Genomic DNA, 12753 nt, shown 5'->3' with positions numbered 1-12753 from the left:
ATGGGAATGTGCACCTGTTGTTTTGTGTACGAACGGGTAATAACCGCATGGACAACATAGCTCCACAAAAGGCTATATGAGAAGAAAATAGTCTCTTCTTATTACTAGCACATATATAGGCGAACACAATTAATGCTTGAGGTCACATGAATGACAACCCGTTGACTTCAAGGCACGTGGTCTATTCATAGGCAACGCCGCAACACTAACGCACACTTGTGGGCGCTGTCCCGTGCAGCCATGTCATCAATGTTGAATATAGGGACCTTCAAGGAAGAGAAGTTCACCCTTTGGTGCGGTAGCCTTACTTTGGTGGCGTTTGACCTCAAAATCTTGTACCAGTGATCAACAACGGTCTTCTTCGGAGGCTTGCCCATCTACTGTAACAAGGAGAAATCCCTAAATGTATTGATTGGCACGAAAGACCTCGAGCATCTCGACTGGGTTATCATCAATGTTCCCTACAAAGTGGCCTATGAGCAGAGACACTTCCTAATTCTCTTGATTCCCGAGCTCTGCATCTATTCGTGGCGGTTTAAAGTATAAATGTATACGGTCATTAGGGTATACCAGTTAATTGAGGGTCAGAAGTGGAGAGAAGAGACTATGTTGAGATATTTGTGTCCAGAAATTGGGGTTTAAATGACAACAATGACTGACGTGATGGCAACAATCCAACCAGGGAACACCTCCCCTTCACACTCTTTCCTCAGCACAGTACACATCACAACAAGACGTTTAATTTTTTTATCTTTTTCTTACGAGAGGAGAGGGCCTACCGCTGATGGAGAGATGAAGGAACAGAGTCCAAAAAATACTTGGTCGTGAAGATGAGCAGTGTGTCAAATGAGTAGAGTAGAGTAGAGTAGTGGGTCCTACTCATACTCTACTCAACCAATTATAGCGCTACTCATACTCTACTCATACTCTACTCATACTCTACTCAAGCTACTCATGAGTAGTGTGAGTAGTGTGAGTAGGTACCCACGTGACGGTTACACGTGACAGGCTAGCCTAATTAGGTAGCCTCCCATCTAGCGCCGCTCTAGTACCAAGTTTCTATCCAATTAGGCAATGGCATTGCTTAGTAAGCGAGCCAAAGGTCAGGGGGAAATCAAGATTCTAAAAAGTATAACTAGTTTATTATTATAGAAAATTAATATTTAGCTAGTCTTATATAAGCCATAGCTTACCTTTACTGGGGCTACTTAATAAATATCTTTATTATCTAATTATTATTAAATAAATCTTAATTTATTATTATCACGTGACGGCTACTTATTACCACTCATACTACTCTACTCAAATTTTTAGGACATTACACTACTCACATTCTACTCACGCTACTCATGAATATTAATGAGTAGTATGAGTAGCATGAGTAGTTCTTTGACACACTGAAGATGAGTCGCTCGTCTCGATAGATGTGGAACAAGAATTTCTATTGAGACATTTATGCATGAGATATTAGGGGCAATTCCCTGCTCACGGCATAACACCTGTTATGTTTCACTTCAGCGGTTTCTATCCCAAAGCAAAAACGCGGCACCTTGTATCTCGAACTACAAAGCCGCCGCTTCCACCCCAGACTTGCTTCCTCAAGAAATCATGGCTCCATTCTCTTCCCGAGTATTCACCGATCAGAACCCTGGTTTAGAATTGCTATCTGGAAACTGAGCTGCTCTCCGGGGAACCGATCCTTATGTCAAGTATCACGAACCTTACCCACTGCATCGATTAAGTTATACACAACGTGGTCTAGTACATCGGGAATCACGGGATCTTTGACAATTCAATAGCACTCTCAATTTTTGAAAATTTTCTAGGCCCATGTACCCCCCTCCTCATTTCCAAGCCTCAGTCACATGGCCAGAAAGAAAACTATTCTCCTCTTTCTTACATGGTGTCTTCTCGCATGGCCATTGGCATGACCAATTTGCCTTTGCGGACTTCGATCAGTGATGAGGCGGTGACTGCTTTCCCTTTTATTCATATAGTATTCTTACAGCTATGTCGTTGCAATGCCGTTGGACTGACTATCATATAGAAGGGTCTTGCTACCAAACATTTCATTGTCGTCACTCGCAGAATCAATTCAATGCAGAAGAGGGATTTCGAGAAGAACGTGGTTCGAAGAAATCCCTTACGGAGTTCCAAATAGATACTTTAATTGAATAATGTGAAAGTTCGCCGAATGGGATGACTGCACGATCTGACGAGGACTCTACGTTGATTATTTTGTCATGGGCGGGTATTTCCGACGCGTTGAAGTGGAATTTATATCTCCCTTCAAAGTGAACCTTGTATTGTCCCTTAGTCAACGAATACACCCTGGATGAATGCTCTTAACTGTAGTATGTGAAAAGTCACGTTGAGTATGAGAGGTATTCCATATACAAAATTGAGTACTTCGTTTAATTCATAGCATTTCCAACAAGTGCTGCTTCCATTAACCAATTAAATATGGATGTGACTCGCTCACAAGACCTCCCATATAGATAAACCAAACTATCTTCGAAGCCCCACGGAACCCAAGACGGGTTCTTCAAGGATTAAAAAGCAGAGAACTGGGTTTGCCCGAAGCTTTAACACACTAATCATACGCCACCAGCACCGAACTATCCGACATTCCGCCCTTTGTCGACTCATTTAACTGACTATCCTGATATTTTTAATATATTTGCATTATTATAAATTGCCAGCCTTACGACCTCGGTTTCCCCTCTATCGGAGGCAGTGCAGGATAGAGACTGTCAAGAACCCATTAATTGTCAATAGATCTTTTGTTGTCATTCTTCTTATAGAAATTCAACCTCAGATGTGGATGCCCTTAGGTGTGAATTCAAAGTTCAAACTGTTATACTACCGGAATGTCGACCCTTCCTAGCCGCTCAAATCGCCAACTTTTAACAAGAGTTCGAAGGCTTCCCCCTGCTGTCTTGACTAACAAGACGCAACGCTAGGCACATTGCTGCAATTACCATATGTCTTACCGCCAGTGACGACGACATTCGACCACGTCCAGCTAGAACAGGCGCCGCTGCCGCAAGCGACCACAACGTTATACCCGGTGCTTGCGACGGCGCCTGACCCCGCGATGTCTTGGACCACCAGGCCGGTGATGGGGATGCCGCTTGACGGGGTGCCGCCGTCGAGGTCGCCGCCGCTGTAGTTCTGCTCGATCAGGACGCCGTACCTATAGTTGCAAGTTTGTATCAGCACCAAGTCACAAATTCGCGCCTGCGTCGGGTGTTTGGGGAAGGGGGGTTAGCATACTTTGAGATGGAGGCCAGCGTGATTGATTTGTAAGTCACGCTCTTGATAGTGCCTGTGTCGCCCTCAATAGCCTTGATCCGGATTCCTGCGCGGCACGTAAGTCGGATGATTATGGACCTTCTTTTCAAATTGGAGATTTATATGTCATTTCCCCTTCTCTTTAAGGACAACAGCAGGGGGTGATCCAAGGGCGTACCGTTCACCGAGTTCTTAACCTCGGAATTGCTGAATGTGACGGTGTCAACTGTGTTGTCGGAACGGCCACCGACGGAGCCGATAGATAGGCCATGTCCGCCAGAGCAGACACCGTTGGTAAATGTAATGTCCTAAGGAACTCGTCAGTGATCCTTTAGTAAAGAATCCGTTAAGGTGAGTCAACAGGTGACTGCTCACCGTTCCAGAATTGACCGCAACACAATCGTCTTGATTATACACATTAGCCCCAGAAATAGCAACCTGAGAACTCGAGCCAATGTCGAAGCCGTCCGTATTCTTGCCACCAGCAGTATCGCCAGCCGAATTATCAATAGTCATGCTAGTGATAGTTAAGCCGTTGCAGCCATCAATGCTCACGGCCTGGAGAGGTGTGTTTTGGATGTGCAGGTTGGTGATGGTGGAGTCAGTTAGGTCGTGGGCATAGAAGAACTTGGGCTTGGTCTTGCCACCACTGCCACCGCTGCCGTCCCACCAGCGCGCGCCGTCGGGGTTGAGGTACGCCCCTGAGGCGCCCGAGATCTGGATACCGGTGCCTTTGATCTGCAGCAGTGGCCCAGCCCATTCCTCGTAACCCCAGGTCGTCTGTCCTTCGAAGATGATCTATGAGGGTCTCTTCAGTGTCTTGTTCTGTTCGGATCCGGAGATCACTTGATAATGAGATGAGATAAGAACAAGGTTACATGCAACTCACGGCAGTATTATCGTTCAGGCTGGACAGGTCCAAGGTCGTGCCGGACGGTACAGCCACGTTAGAGAGGATAATGGTCGAGCATGATGCCTGCGACTTACTGGCCGACGACGCGCCGTTGGAGCCCGAGAAAGTGCAAGTCGTGGCCCTCTTCGCAATTGCGGCAGGGTCAGGCGGTGGAGTCATGGCGGGGACGCGCTGGGCTACTGGAGAAGCGAACACCAACCCCCCGAAGGCAGCGAGCAGAGCACAAGTGAGAAGCATGACGGCGGAAGAGTACTAGCAGTGCTGAGTACTCGCAAGTCCTGTGTCTTTTCGGGGTGGAAAACCCAAATTGATTGAGGATCTTCTTCCATTATATGTCCAATGAGATAATTCTACCGTATATATCTGTACACCGACTGTCTAGCATTGGTGGACAATCGTCTTCCATTTCGTGTTCGAAGAGATGGTTCTACCTTAGATGTCTGTGCCCCGACAGTCTAGCATTGGTGGACAGAGGATACCTGTCGTTGCCCTTATGAAGGACGGGAACCCGAAATCCTCCAATTGAGTCTGCACTGTGCAATTTCTCCATGGATCGCGATCCGCCAATCCAGGGGCTGCGCCACGGCCTGGCTAGAGCAGCTTGATCTGGTTCCAGTCAGGCACTCAAGCCCCAAATCGCAGCGGACCACGCTAAGCGAAACTGATCTCGACAGTTCATCCATTACCTGGGAGGTTTCGAGCCAAGCAATAAGGTTGTTTAAACTCAAGAACTCAAAAAATAGCCTCAAAGCTTGGCCAAGACGTGCAGACATAATTCGCTCCAACAAACGCTGCATGCTAAGAACCCCAGTGTTTGTGTTGATGGAAGGGAAGAAGGCGGAAAAATTATAGAAGATAGATTAAATTGGAAAATCTTAGGGCCGGGAGCCGGTTCCGAGGTGTGGAGCTTTCGGGAAGAGTGTTGACTTCGCACAGCGGGGGCAAGCGCCTATACCTACAACAAGCCTAGCTACTATCCTCCCCTTTATTAGAGCCTACATGGGAGCTAGAGTTGAACCCCTCAATCCTCCCCAAATCTTCGCCGAAAGAAGGCCTCGATTGCGTAATAGGGGGCGTGAAAAGGCCCCCCTGCATCCAAGTAGTTGGCCCTCAATTCTAAAAATAGGCTTGGCTTCACAAACCCCGTTACAATATCACTTGTCATTGTAATGTGCGGTTTTGCTTGGGGTTTTTGTCCTTTTTACTGCCAGGGCCTTTCCTGCCGTCATCTTCTCAATCCCAATCCACACCTCAGCAGACAACTAACATCAAAGAAGAGAGTGATGAAACAGAGTTGATCTAGTAATGAGATCATAGCTTACCATGGAACGCAGATCAGCCCAGCCTCGGCTTCCTGTGCTTTGTCGGAGGACACCGTGAAGGGACTTTCTCAACAATCTGGGTAGGAGGTCGAGGCGAGTTGATATAGGTCCTTTAGCGACTCTGCCCCTGTAAGTACAGGGGACTTCTAAAGGTGTAGTACCCCTTGTTTGTAGTTTACAGCGTACTTACAGGAGAGTAGCCTGGAGATATAGGGGGCTTTAGTGGATGAGCGTGGTAGAGAGTGGCCTGAAAGTGGACTTGCGGTACAAATGCCCTGTAATCCCGTCACTTTATGCCGCAATCTTCGTTTATAATATGTTCCACTAATACAGGAAGTTCTTCTACAAGGCAATCACTGCCTTGAAGAAATGCATATAAGAGAAAGTAAAGGCAAAACCAATTTTCTATCCCAAAAACGTGAGGAGCTGTACTGCGCGACACTACGATTGTTGGAAACAGTAAGTTTGAGTACATCACAAAGGACAGGAGATGCGCCCTCGGGGACCATATCGTTGTTCAGAAACTACTTGTTGTCATTCCCAACTCCTTTAATTCCTACTTATAAAGTAAACATTTCGACAATGTTCTGCAAAAGGAAGCTATGTGAATAAACCTATAGCGAGTATAGTTTCATCTAATCAGGGTCAAACAGTGTGTCAAATAAATAGAGTAAAATAGAATAATGGCCGTTACTCATATTCTATTCAAGTATAAACCCCGTTACTCATCACTTCTTTATATTGAGCTACGTTCGGACCACCCTTAACCGGTTGGCTCCCGGAACTCCTGGAAAAAAAACTGGTCACGTGAGGAATACCAGAATCGCCCCCTTCTAGGGAATCGCGTATCGGAACGCGATTACGTCTAAATCCTTAGAGCTTAGCTTAGGATTATAGAGAGAATACTCGAGTACCTTTCTCTATATTTTAGTAGTTCTGAGATATAAGGGGCTTTTATTATAATTTTTTAAAGCTCGGGGGAAAATCTAAAGCTAGCGGTTCCGTAGAAGGTACTAAGAAAAGAAATCCTGACCTTATATTACTTTTCTCTCTTTCTTCTCTTTATTACTATGGATCCTCCCCGCTTTTATACTTCCTATAGGTAAAACCGGCCTGCTTCTGACTTTATTATAGAGCGGGCTAAGCCATATAAAACTTGCTCTTACTATCGAGTTTGTATTCTTTCCCTTTTCTGGCTTAATTAACTAGTTAATAGGCCCGAAATACTACTAATTATACCTAGTAGTGCCCTGCCTTGCAAGAACTCGATCCGAATGCCCTCCCTATCTCCCGGCAATAATAACGGTCGATTACGGACGTCTCTGCGGACGAGCCAGCCCCACGGTACTAGTAACGGATCCGTTAACCGTCCGTTGCGGCCCCAGTTCATATTATAGAGGACCCTCCTGCCGACCTACCTACTATACGGCCTCCTGCCTTCCTCTCCCGCTTCCGGCCAGCTCCCGTATATATAACTAGTCTGCTTACAGGTTGCTATATAGCTTACAGAGCCCTTTATTTTGGCTATACGGACGATCGCTTTAAGGCCTATTACAAGAAGGGCAATATAATACTTCCTCTAATCCGTAAGCCTTCTCTATACTTCTCTTACCTCTTTACGGGCAATAACCCGCTCTATCGGGCCTTCCGGACGAATATCCGGGTATATAATTATACTTTTGCCTTTATATTAATTAGTTATAAGAAAGATATCCGGATTGACTTCTCCCGTAAGATCTAGTACTTTCAGATCTATAGCAAGCTCTTCCACTTCCAAGGCCTACTATAGCCCGCTTTATATACCGAACCCTTCTTTATATAGCTCTTCTTTTATAATCCGCTCTTTATAACTAATATACGGGCTACTAACTTCCTTTACTTAGATTATATAGTTCTTTTATAGCTTATAAATATACTTACGGATTATAATCCGTTTATTATAGTCTATAAAATAGCCTACAAGCGTCTTACGAGCTAGTAAACCGATTTCCGGATCTTACTTAACTCATAAATATACTTAATTCTTGAGTCGGGTACTAATTATTATTATAAGAACCTCCTAATAAGTAATAAGGTTATAGCCCTTATCCCGGACGAGTATACGGATATAAGCCGCCATAATCTAGTACTTATGGTCTATAAGGCAGGCTACAAGTATCCGCAAATATATATAGTTAATATTATATATATAGTATATATACCGCTCTACTATGTCTTACTCTTCTTATACGGTGACCCGGGCTAGTACTATGGTTTGCAGTTATAGGACCGTAATAGGACCTATTAGCGGATATAGCTAGAATAGTAGGTCTTTTACTAGTACTACCTCTATATTCATCCGGCCTTCTTCCTGCTCTTTTATACTAGCCGCCTCTTTTAGTAGTATATTATTAATATATATATTACCTATAAGACTACCTCGCTTAACTGGCTCTGCTTATACTAGTAGAATATCCGTACGGACATATATATAAGACTTATAGATACTCTAATTCATAAGGATATCCATATAGGCAATATTAGCTATTACTTTATCCTCTTATTAAGCTTTACAGGCAGTAATTGCTTTATATAATAGCTCTTTCAAGACTCAATAGCTATTATATAATACTTTAGTAAGCCAAGCTTTTTTATTACCTTTATAGCTAATCTGTACTAGCCTGAGATTATAGATTACTTCTTAAACAGGCAGTAAGCTATTAATCGTCCGGATCTCCTTTACCAGGTCTTTATATTAAAGGTAAGAGAGCTACTTACGGACCTAAAGAATTACCTTTTTGGACTATATATAGGCCATATATATATGATTGAGTACCAGAAGCATAGCCTCCCGTATATATACCTGCTCTTATTTCTTAGGAGGAAAGCCGTCTTCTTAACCCCTGATTTAGTTAATAAAGTTATTTATATTAAGCTTCCAGACCTGTTATAGGATCCTATAGGCGAACTTATAACCATAGTAACTAGTCAGATATCTTACGGACTATATGGCCTCGAAGATAATCCGAAAGCCCTATATATAGTTCATAAAACGCTTATAGCCCCGCTCATATACTAGAAGAGGTTCCCTAAAACGTTTATGGCTATAATAATTATCTGCAAGAATAGGTATTCCGAGTACCGGTACCGGGATAATAGCCATATATTTATGGTCTATAAACCAGGCTTTCTAGGCCAGGAAATTATCCGTAATAACTACTAGGTCATTCTATATAACCTATACTTCCTCCAGAAGTTCCGCTCCTATATTAATATCAAGATTTGCGCTTTTATATAAGTAATCAAGTATATCTATAAGTATGTCTATAAAGAAACGGACCATATAACTATTATAGTCTCAGGAACAGATAATAAGATTACCCAATACCTTTAAGCTCGGTATATAGGCCCTATAGAGGCTTTCTGGTACCTGTTTAAGTATCTAATATACCAGGAGTTCCCCCCGATCTAGTACTTGGTAATCTACTTCCCTAGGCAGTATACGGTCTGCTTTACGGATAACCTCTTACCCGAGCAAATCGCAAACCGGGCTATAAATACCCGTTTAACCTTAATAGCTTTCTTTAAATATAATATAATATATGAGGACAGCCACTAGTACCTCTACTATAAGTTCCTATAGCACTTTATATAGGTTACCAAGACCCGGATATAGAAGTACCGCAAGTAAGGGTATAGTATTAGCCATATTTACTACTATAGCCTAGTTTCGGGCAAGCAGTTCTACTTATAGCTCTTACTAATAGTTATATACGATCTGCGGTCCTTTAATAAGCTCTACTTAGTTAAGGGTATCTGTTATCCTATATACTATACTACCTGTATTGCCTGCGGCTTGGTAGAGAATAATCAGGAGTAGTTCTAGTACTTTAACGAGGCTATTTTATTAATAACCGGCTATAGTTTACAGATACTCTTTCTTATAGGTATCCGCCAGTAGCTAATTACGGATAAGCAAGTAATCTGGGACCGGTATAAGAAGCATTTCTGTAATAACTTGGCCTATAAGCTAGCCTATAACCCGTTAATTAATTTCCCGCTGCCCTTGGTTAATTCTTACTATAATTACGGCCTCTTTTTGCTTAGTCTCGGCCTTACGGATCTCTAGCAAATACTTATGGATATTACCCTACCTAAGAATACCTTTAACTAGACTATAAGCCACTATATGGCTAATCTACAGGTTAATTATACTTATAAGACGTTACTAGTAACCGTAATACAAGCCTAGCTAAATATAGACTAGTATTCTTACTTCCAGACGATTATGGTAGTAATTACGGACAATTCGCAGACTGCCCACTTCTACTTGCAAGGCCCGGGCGGGACCGGTAAGACGTTCCTTTATAAGACCCTCTATTACTATTACCATAGCCAGGGTAAGGTAGTCCTATATATAGTATTAACGGGTATTACGGCTCTCTTTTTCCCGGACAGATATATATCTCACTCCCAGTTCCGGATCCCGCTCGAGCTTAATAAGTCGTTTATAAGTACGATTACTAAGACGAGCCGGCTCGGGGCTCTCTTGCAATCTATAGACCTGATTATCTAGGACAAGGTACCCATATAGTACAAGTACTGCTTTAAGGTAGTATACTAGCTAATAGTCAATTTATAGTCGGTTGCGGACGATATTCTCTTTAGAGAAATACCCGTAATCCTCGGGAGGAACTTTGCCCAGATCTTACTAGTAGTCCTATACGGTTTACGGGCCAATACGGTACGGGCCTGCCTATAGCAGACATAAATCTGGCTATAGCTCTATTAGCTATTATTACGGATTAATATACGGGTCCGTAATAACCCGTCCGAGCAGGATTTTATAGACTGGATTAGTCATCTGCCATATAACCCGTCCTTAAATAGGCAGATTATACTCCCGCCTTTTATTCCGTATACCCAGTTAGTTACGGACCTAATTAATTATATCTACCTATAAGAGCGACTCTTGCGGGCCCTATATAACTACCGGGCCTTTAGCAGACGGGCAATCCTATTAACCCTGAATAATACGGTCCGTAAGCTTAACTAAATAATCCTGGATATACTTCCTGGCCAGGAACAGATATATTTCGTAGTAGATTCGGCTAATATAAACAAGGCAGATCCTGAGATTACAGAATTACCGCCAGAGATCTTATAAAGTATCTATTTACCGGGTCTACTCCTTTCCAAGCTATAACTCAAGATTGGTATACCCGTAATACTCTTGCGGAATCTCTGTCCGCAAGAAAGGCTTTATAACGGGTTACAGATATTGATTTATAGCTTTGGGAGGTTCTCGATTTATATACGGCTACTGGGTGGCGACTTTAACGGCTAATTACGGACGATTCTACGGATCAAGCTCCAGTTAACGGATCAGTAACTATCTTTTACGCTCTCCCGTAAGTAGTTTCTACTTGCTTTATCCTTTATAATAACTATTAATAAGTTACAGGGCCAGTTATTTGAGGCAGTAGGGGTGGATTTACGGTCGCCGGTCTTTTCTTACGGCCAGTTCTATATGGCAGCTTTACGGGTAATCTCACAAGCAGGGCTTTGTATTCTTTTACCCCCTGATATAAACCATATGAGTAATATAGTATACCCAGAAATATTACAAGGTCTTGCTTAGCTTTTGACTTACTTACGGGTAACTTTGTATACTTACGGGCTATTCTCCTTCTTATACCGTCCGTAAAGGCCTTTACCAAGTCATATACCCCCTTTAATTCCAACCCCACTCGGGACGAGTTTAGGGCAAAATTATTAATTGGCCCCGGAGCTTGCGTAGGGCCGCCAATTAATAATTTTAGCAAAGCGGCCCTAAACTTGTCTATCTTACATTTTCGCTATTTTCCGGAGAAAACTAATGCTATTACGTAAATGCATCTGTACGAGAATACCAAAACTTTGGCCCGCTCTATCCCTTCGTCCGGTAGAAACTGTCCATGCTAGCAGGGGGGCCTGGCTCAGGCGAAAACGTGTGCCTTTGCTTAGAAACCTATTAGTCATCTATCGCCTTTTCGCCCTGAGCCAGGCCCCCCTGCTAGCGTGGACAGTTTCTACCGGACGAAGGGATAGTTCAGGCTCCACTTTATAGGCTTTACAGGCTCCTTTTCACAGGCTTTACAGGCTCCATTTTATAGGCTTTACGGGCTCTACAAGCTCTATAGACTTTACAGGTTCCACAGGTTCCACAGGCTCCCTTTTACAAGGTTTATAGGCTAATTTACAGGCTTTACAGGCTCTGCAGGCTCCCAATAGACACCCTTCCTTTAAACCGGCTACGCTACTCCGGGTATAAGTCCTTTCGCCCAATTACAAGCTTCCCTTTTTACGAGAACGGATATCGACTTTATACTTGCGAAATCTGCCTTATACAAAAGCATGACTAATACCGTAAAGCTACGGGCGAGTTTATACAAGAAAGGCACGACCGGCGGGTCTTACGGGCGAAGAGAGCAAAGCTACGGGTACAAAAGCGTGGGATATGGGATCCTGTGGACTTGGAGAAGGCATTAGCAGAAGGAGAAGCCCAAAGGGAGGCTTGGGACGAGTAGAGGAAGTTCCAGGCTCGATTACAAGACGACGAATGGCAGTGGGATAAAGAGGAGAAGCAGTAGGAGATAGAGCAAGAGAGGAAATGGGAAGAGAACGATCCGGTAAGAGCTTGCAAATAGTAAGTAGCAGGGCTAATATATAGTAGTTTACGGACGAGTATAAGAGGGGGAAGCAGGAGCAGGAGCAAGAGCAGGAGCAGGAGCAAGAGCAGGAGGAAGCATAGTACTGGCTTACGGCTAGCTAATATTTAGAGATACAAAGGGAGGAAGGGCTTACGGATAAAGAGGATATACCTACGGATAAAGAAGAAGGACCTGCGAATAAAGAGGAGGAACTTGCGGACGAAGAGATATCTATAAATCAATTTACAGACGAGCCTATGGCCCGTAAGTAGGAAAACCTGTCCGTAAATACTTACTAACCCTTTCCCTTAGAATACTACTCTAGTTACAATCAAAAACGCCCCCCTTCTGAATTTGGATACTTCTTTACGTACTCTATATACCGAAAACGGAAGCAAAAGTCAAACCGTCGATGTGGGATTCAAAGAAAGGAGCAAGCAAGGATATCGAGACTTGAAAATAAGCCTACAAGAGACGAGCTTCAAAGACATATACAAGTACGTACTAGGGAATCGGGCGAGCAGGAGCTTAGAGAGGCAAGGGCAAGAGAATG

At 43.5% G+C, this 12753-nt stretch overlaps 2 protein-coding genes across 2 annotated transcripts; one reads left to right on the top strand and one right to left on the bottom strand.

The window, feature by feature from the left end:
• Positions 1 to 2644: 2644 nt before the first annotated feature.
• K444DRAFT_556505 (glycoside hydrolase family 28 protein) lies at positions 2645 to 4439 on the bottom strand. Its single transcript, XM_024876750.1, has 5 exons — positions 4184 to 4439; positions 3670 to 4092; positions 3473 to 3602; positions 3277 to 3361; positions 2645 to 3196 (listed from the first exon to the last, which is right to left on the bottom strand). Exons 1-5 carry the CDS (start codon positions 4364 to 4366, stop codon positions 2944 to 2946), a joined length of 1074 nt encoding a protein of 357 aa, XP_024740606.1. The 5' UTR covers positions 4367 to 4439; the 3' UTR covers positions 2645 to 2943.
• A 6488-nt stretch (positions 4440 to 10927) lies between these two features.
• On the top strand, positions 10928 to 11149 carry K444DRAFT_715697 (uncharacterized protein; the record flags this gene model as incomplete). Its single annotated transcript, XM_024888358.1, has 1 exon — positions 10928 to 11149. A coding segment is annotated over one exon (222 nt), but the record flags the coding sequence as incomplete, so codon positions are not given.
• Positions 11150 to 12753: the final 1604 nt, after the last annotated feature.

This window comes from Hyaloscypha bicolor, assembly GCF_002865645.1.
Source record: "Hyaloscypha bicolor E unplaced genomic scaffold K444scaffold_50, whole genome shotgun sequence".
In the NCBI taxonomy this organism is placed as follows: domain Eukaryota; kingdom Fungi; phylum Ascomycota; class Leotiomycetes; order Helotiales; family Hyaloscyphaceae; genus Hyaloscypha; species Hyaloscypha bicolor.
The sequence above is the reverse complement of the archived record's forward strand: the minus strand, read 5'-3'. Positions and strand labels throughout refer to the sequence as shown.

Excerpts from the sequence above, each read along its gene's own strand:
- K444DRAFT_556505 (XM_024876750.1), bottom strand. The coding sequence starts at position 4,366 with ATGACTCCACCGCCTGACCCTGCCGCAATTGCGAAGAGGGCCACGACT. Across the intron at positions 3,362-3,472 it reads GGTTAAGAACTCGGTGAACG|GAATCCGGATCAAGGCTATT; the intron begins GTACGCCCTTGG and ends CGTGCCGCGCAG. Across the intron at positions 3,197-3,276 it reads ACGCTGGCCTCCATCTCAAA|GTACGGCGTCCTGATCGAGC; the intron begins GTATGCTAACCC and ends TTGCAACTATAG.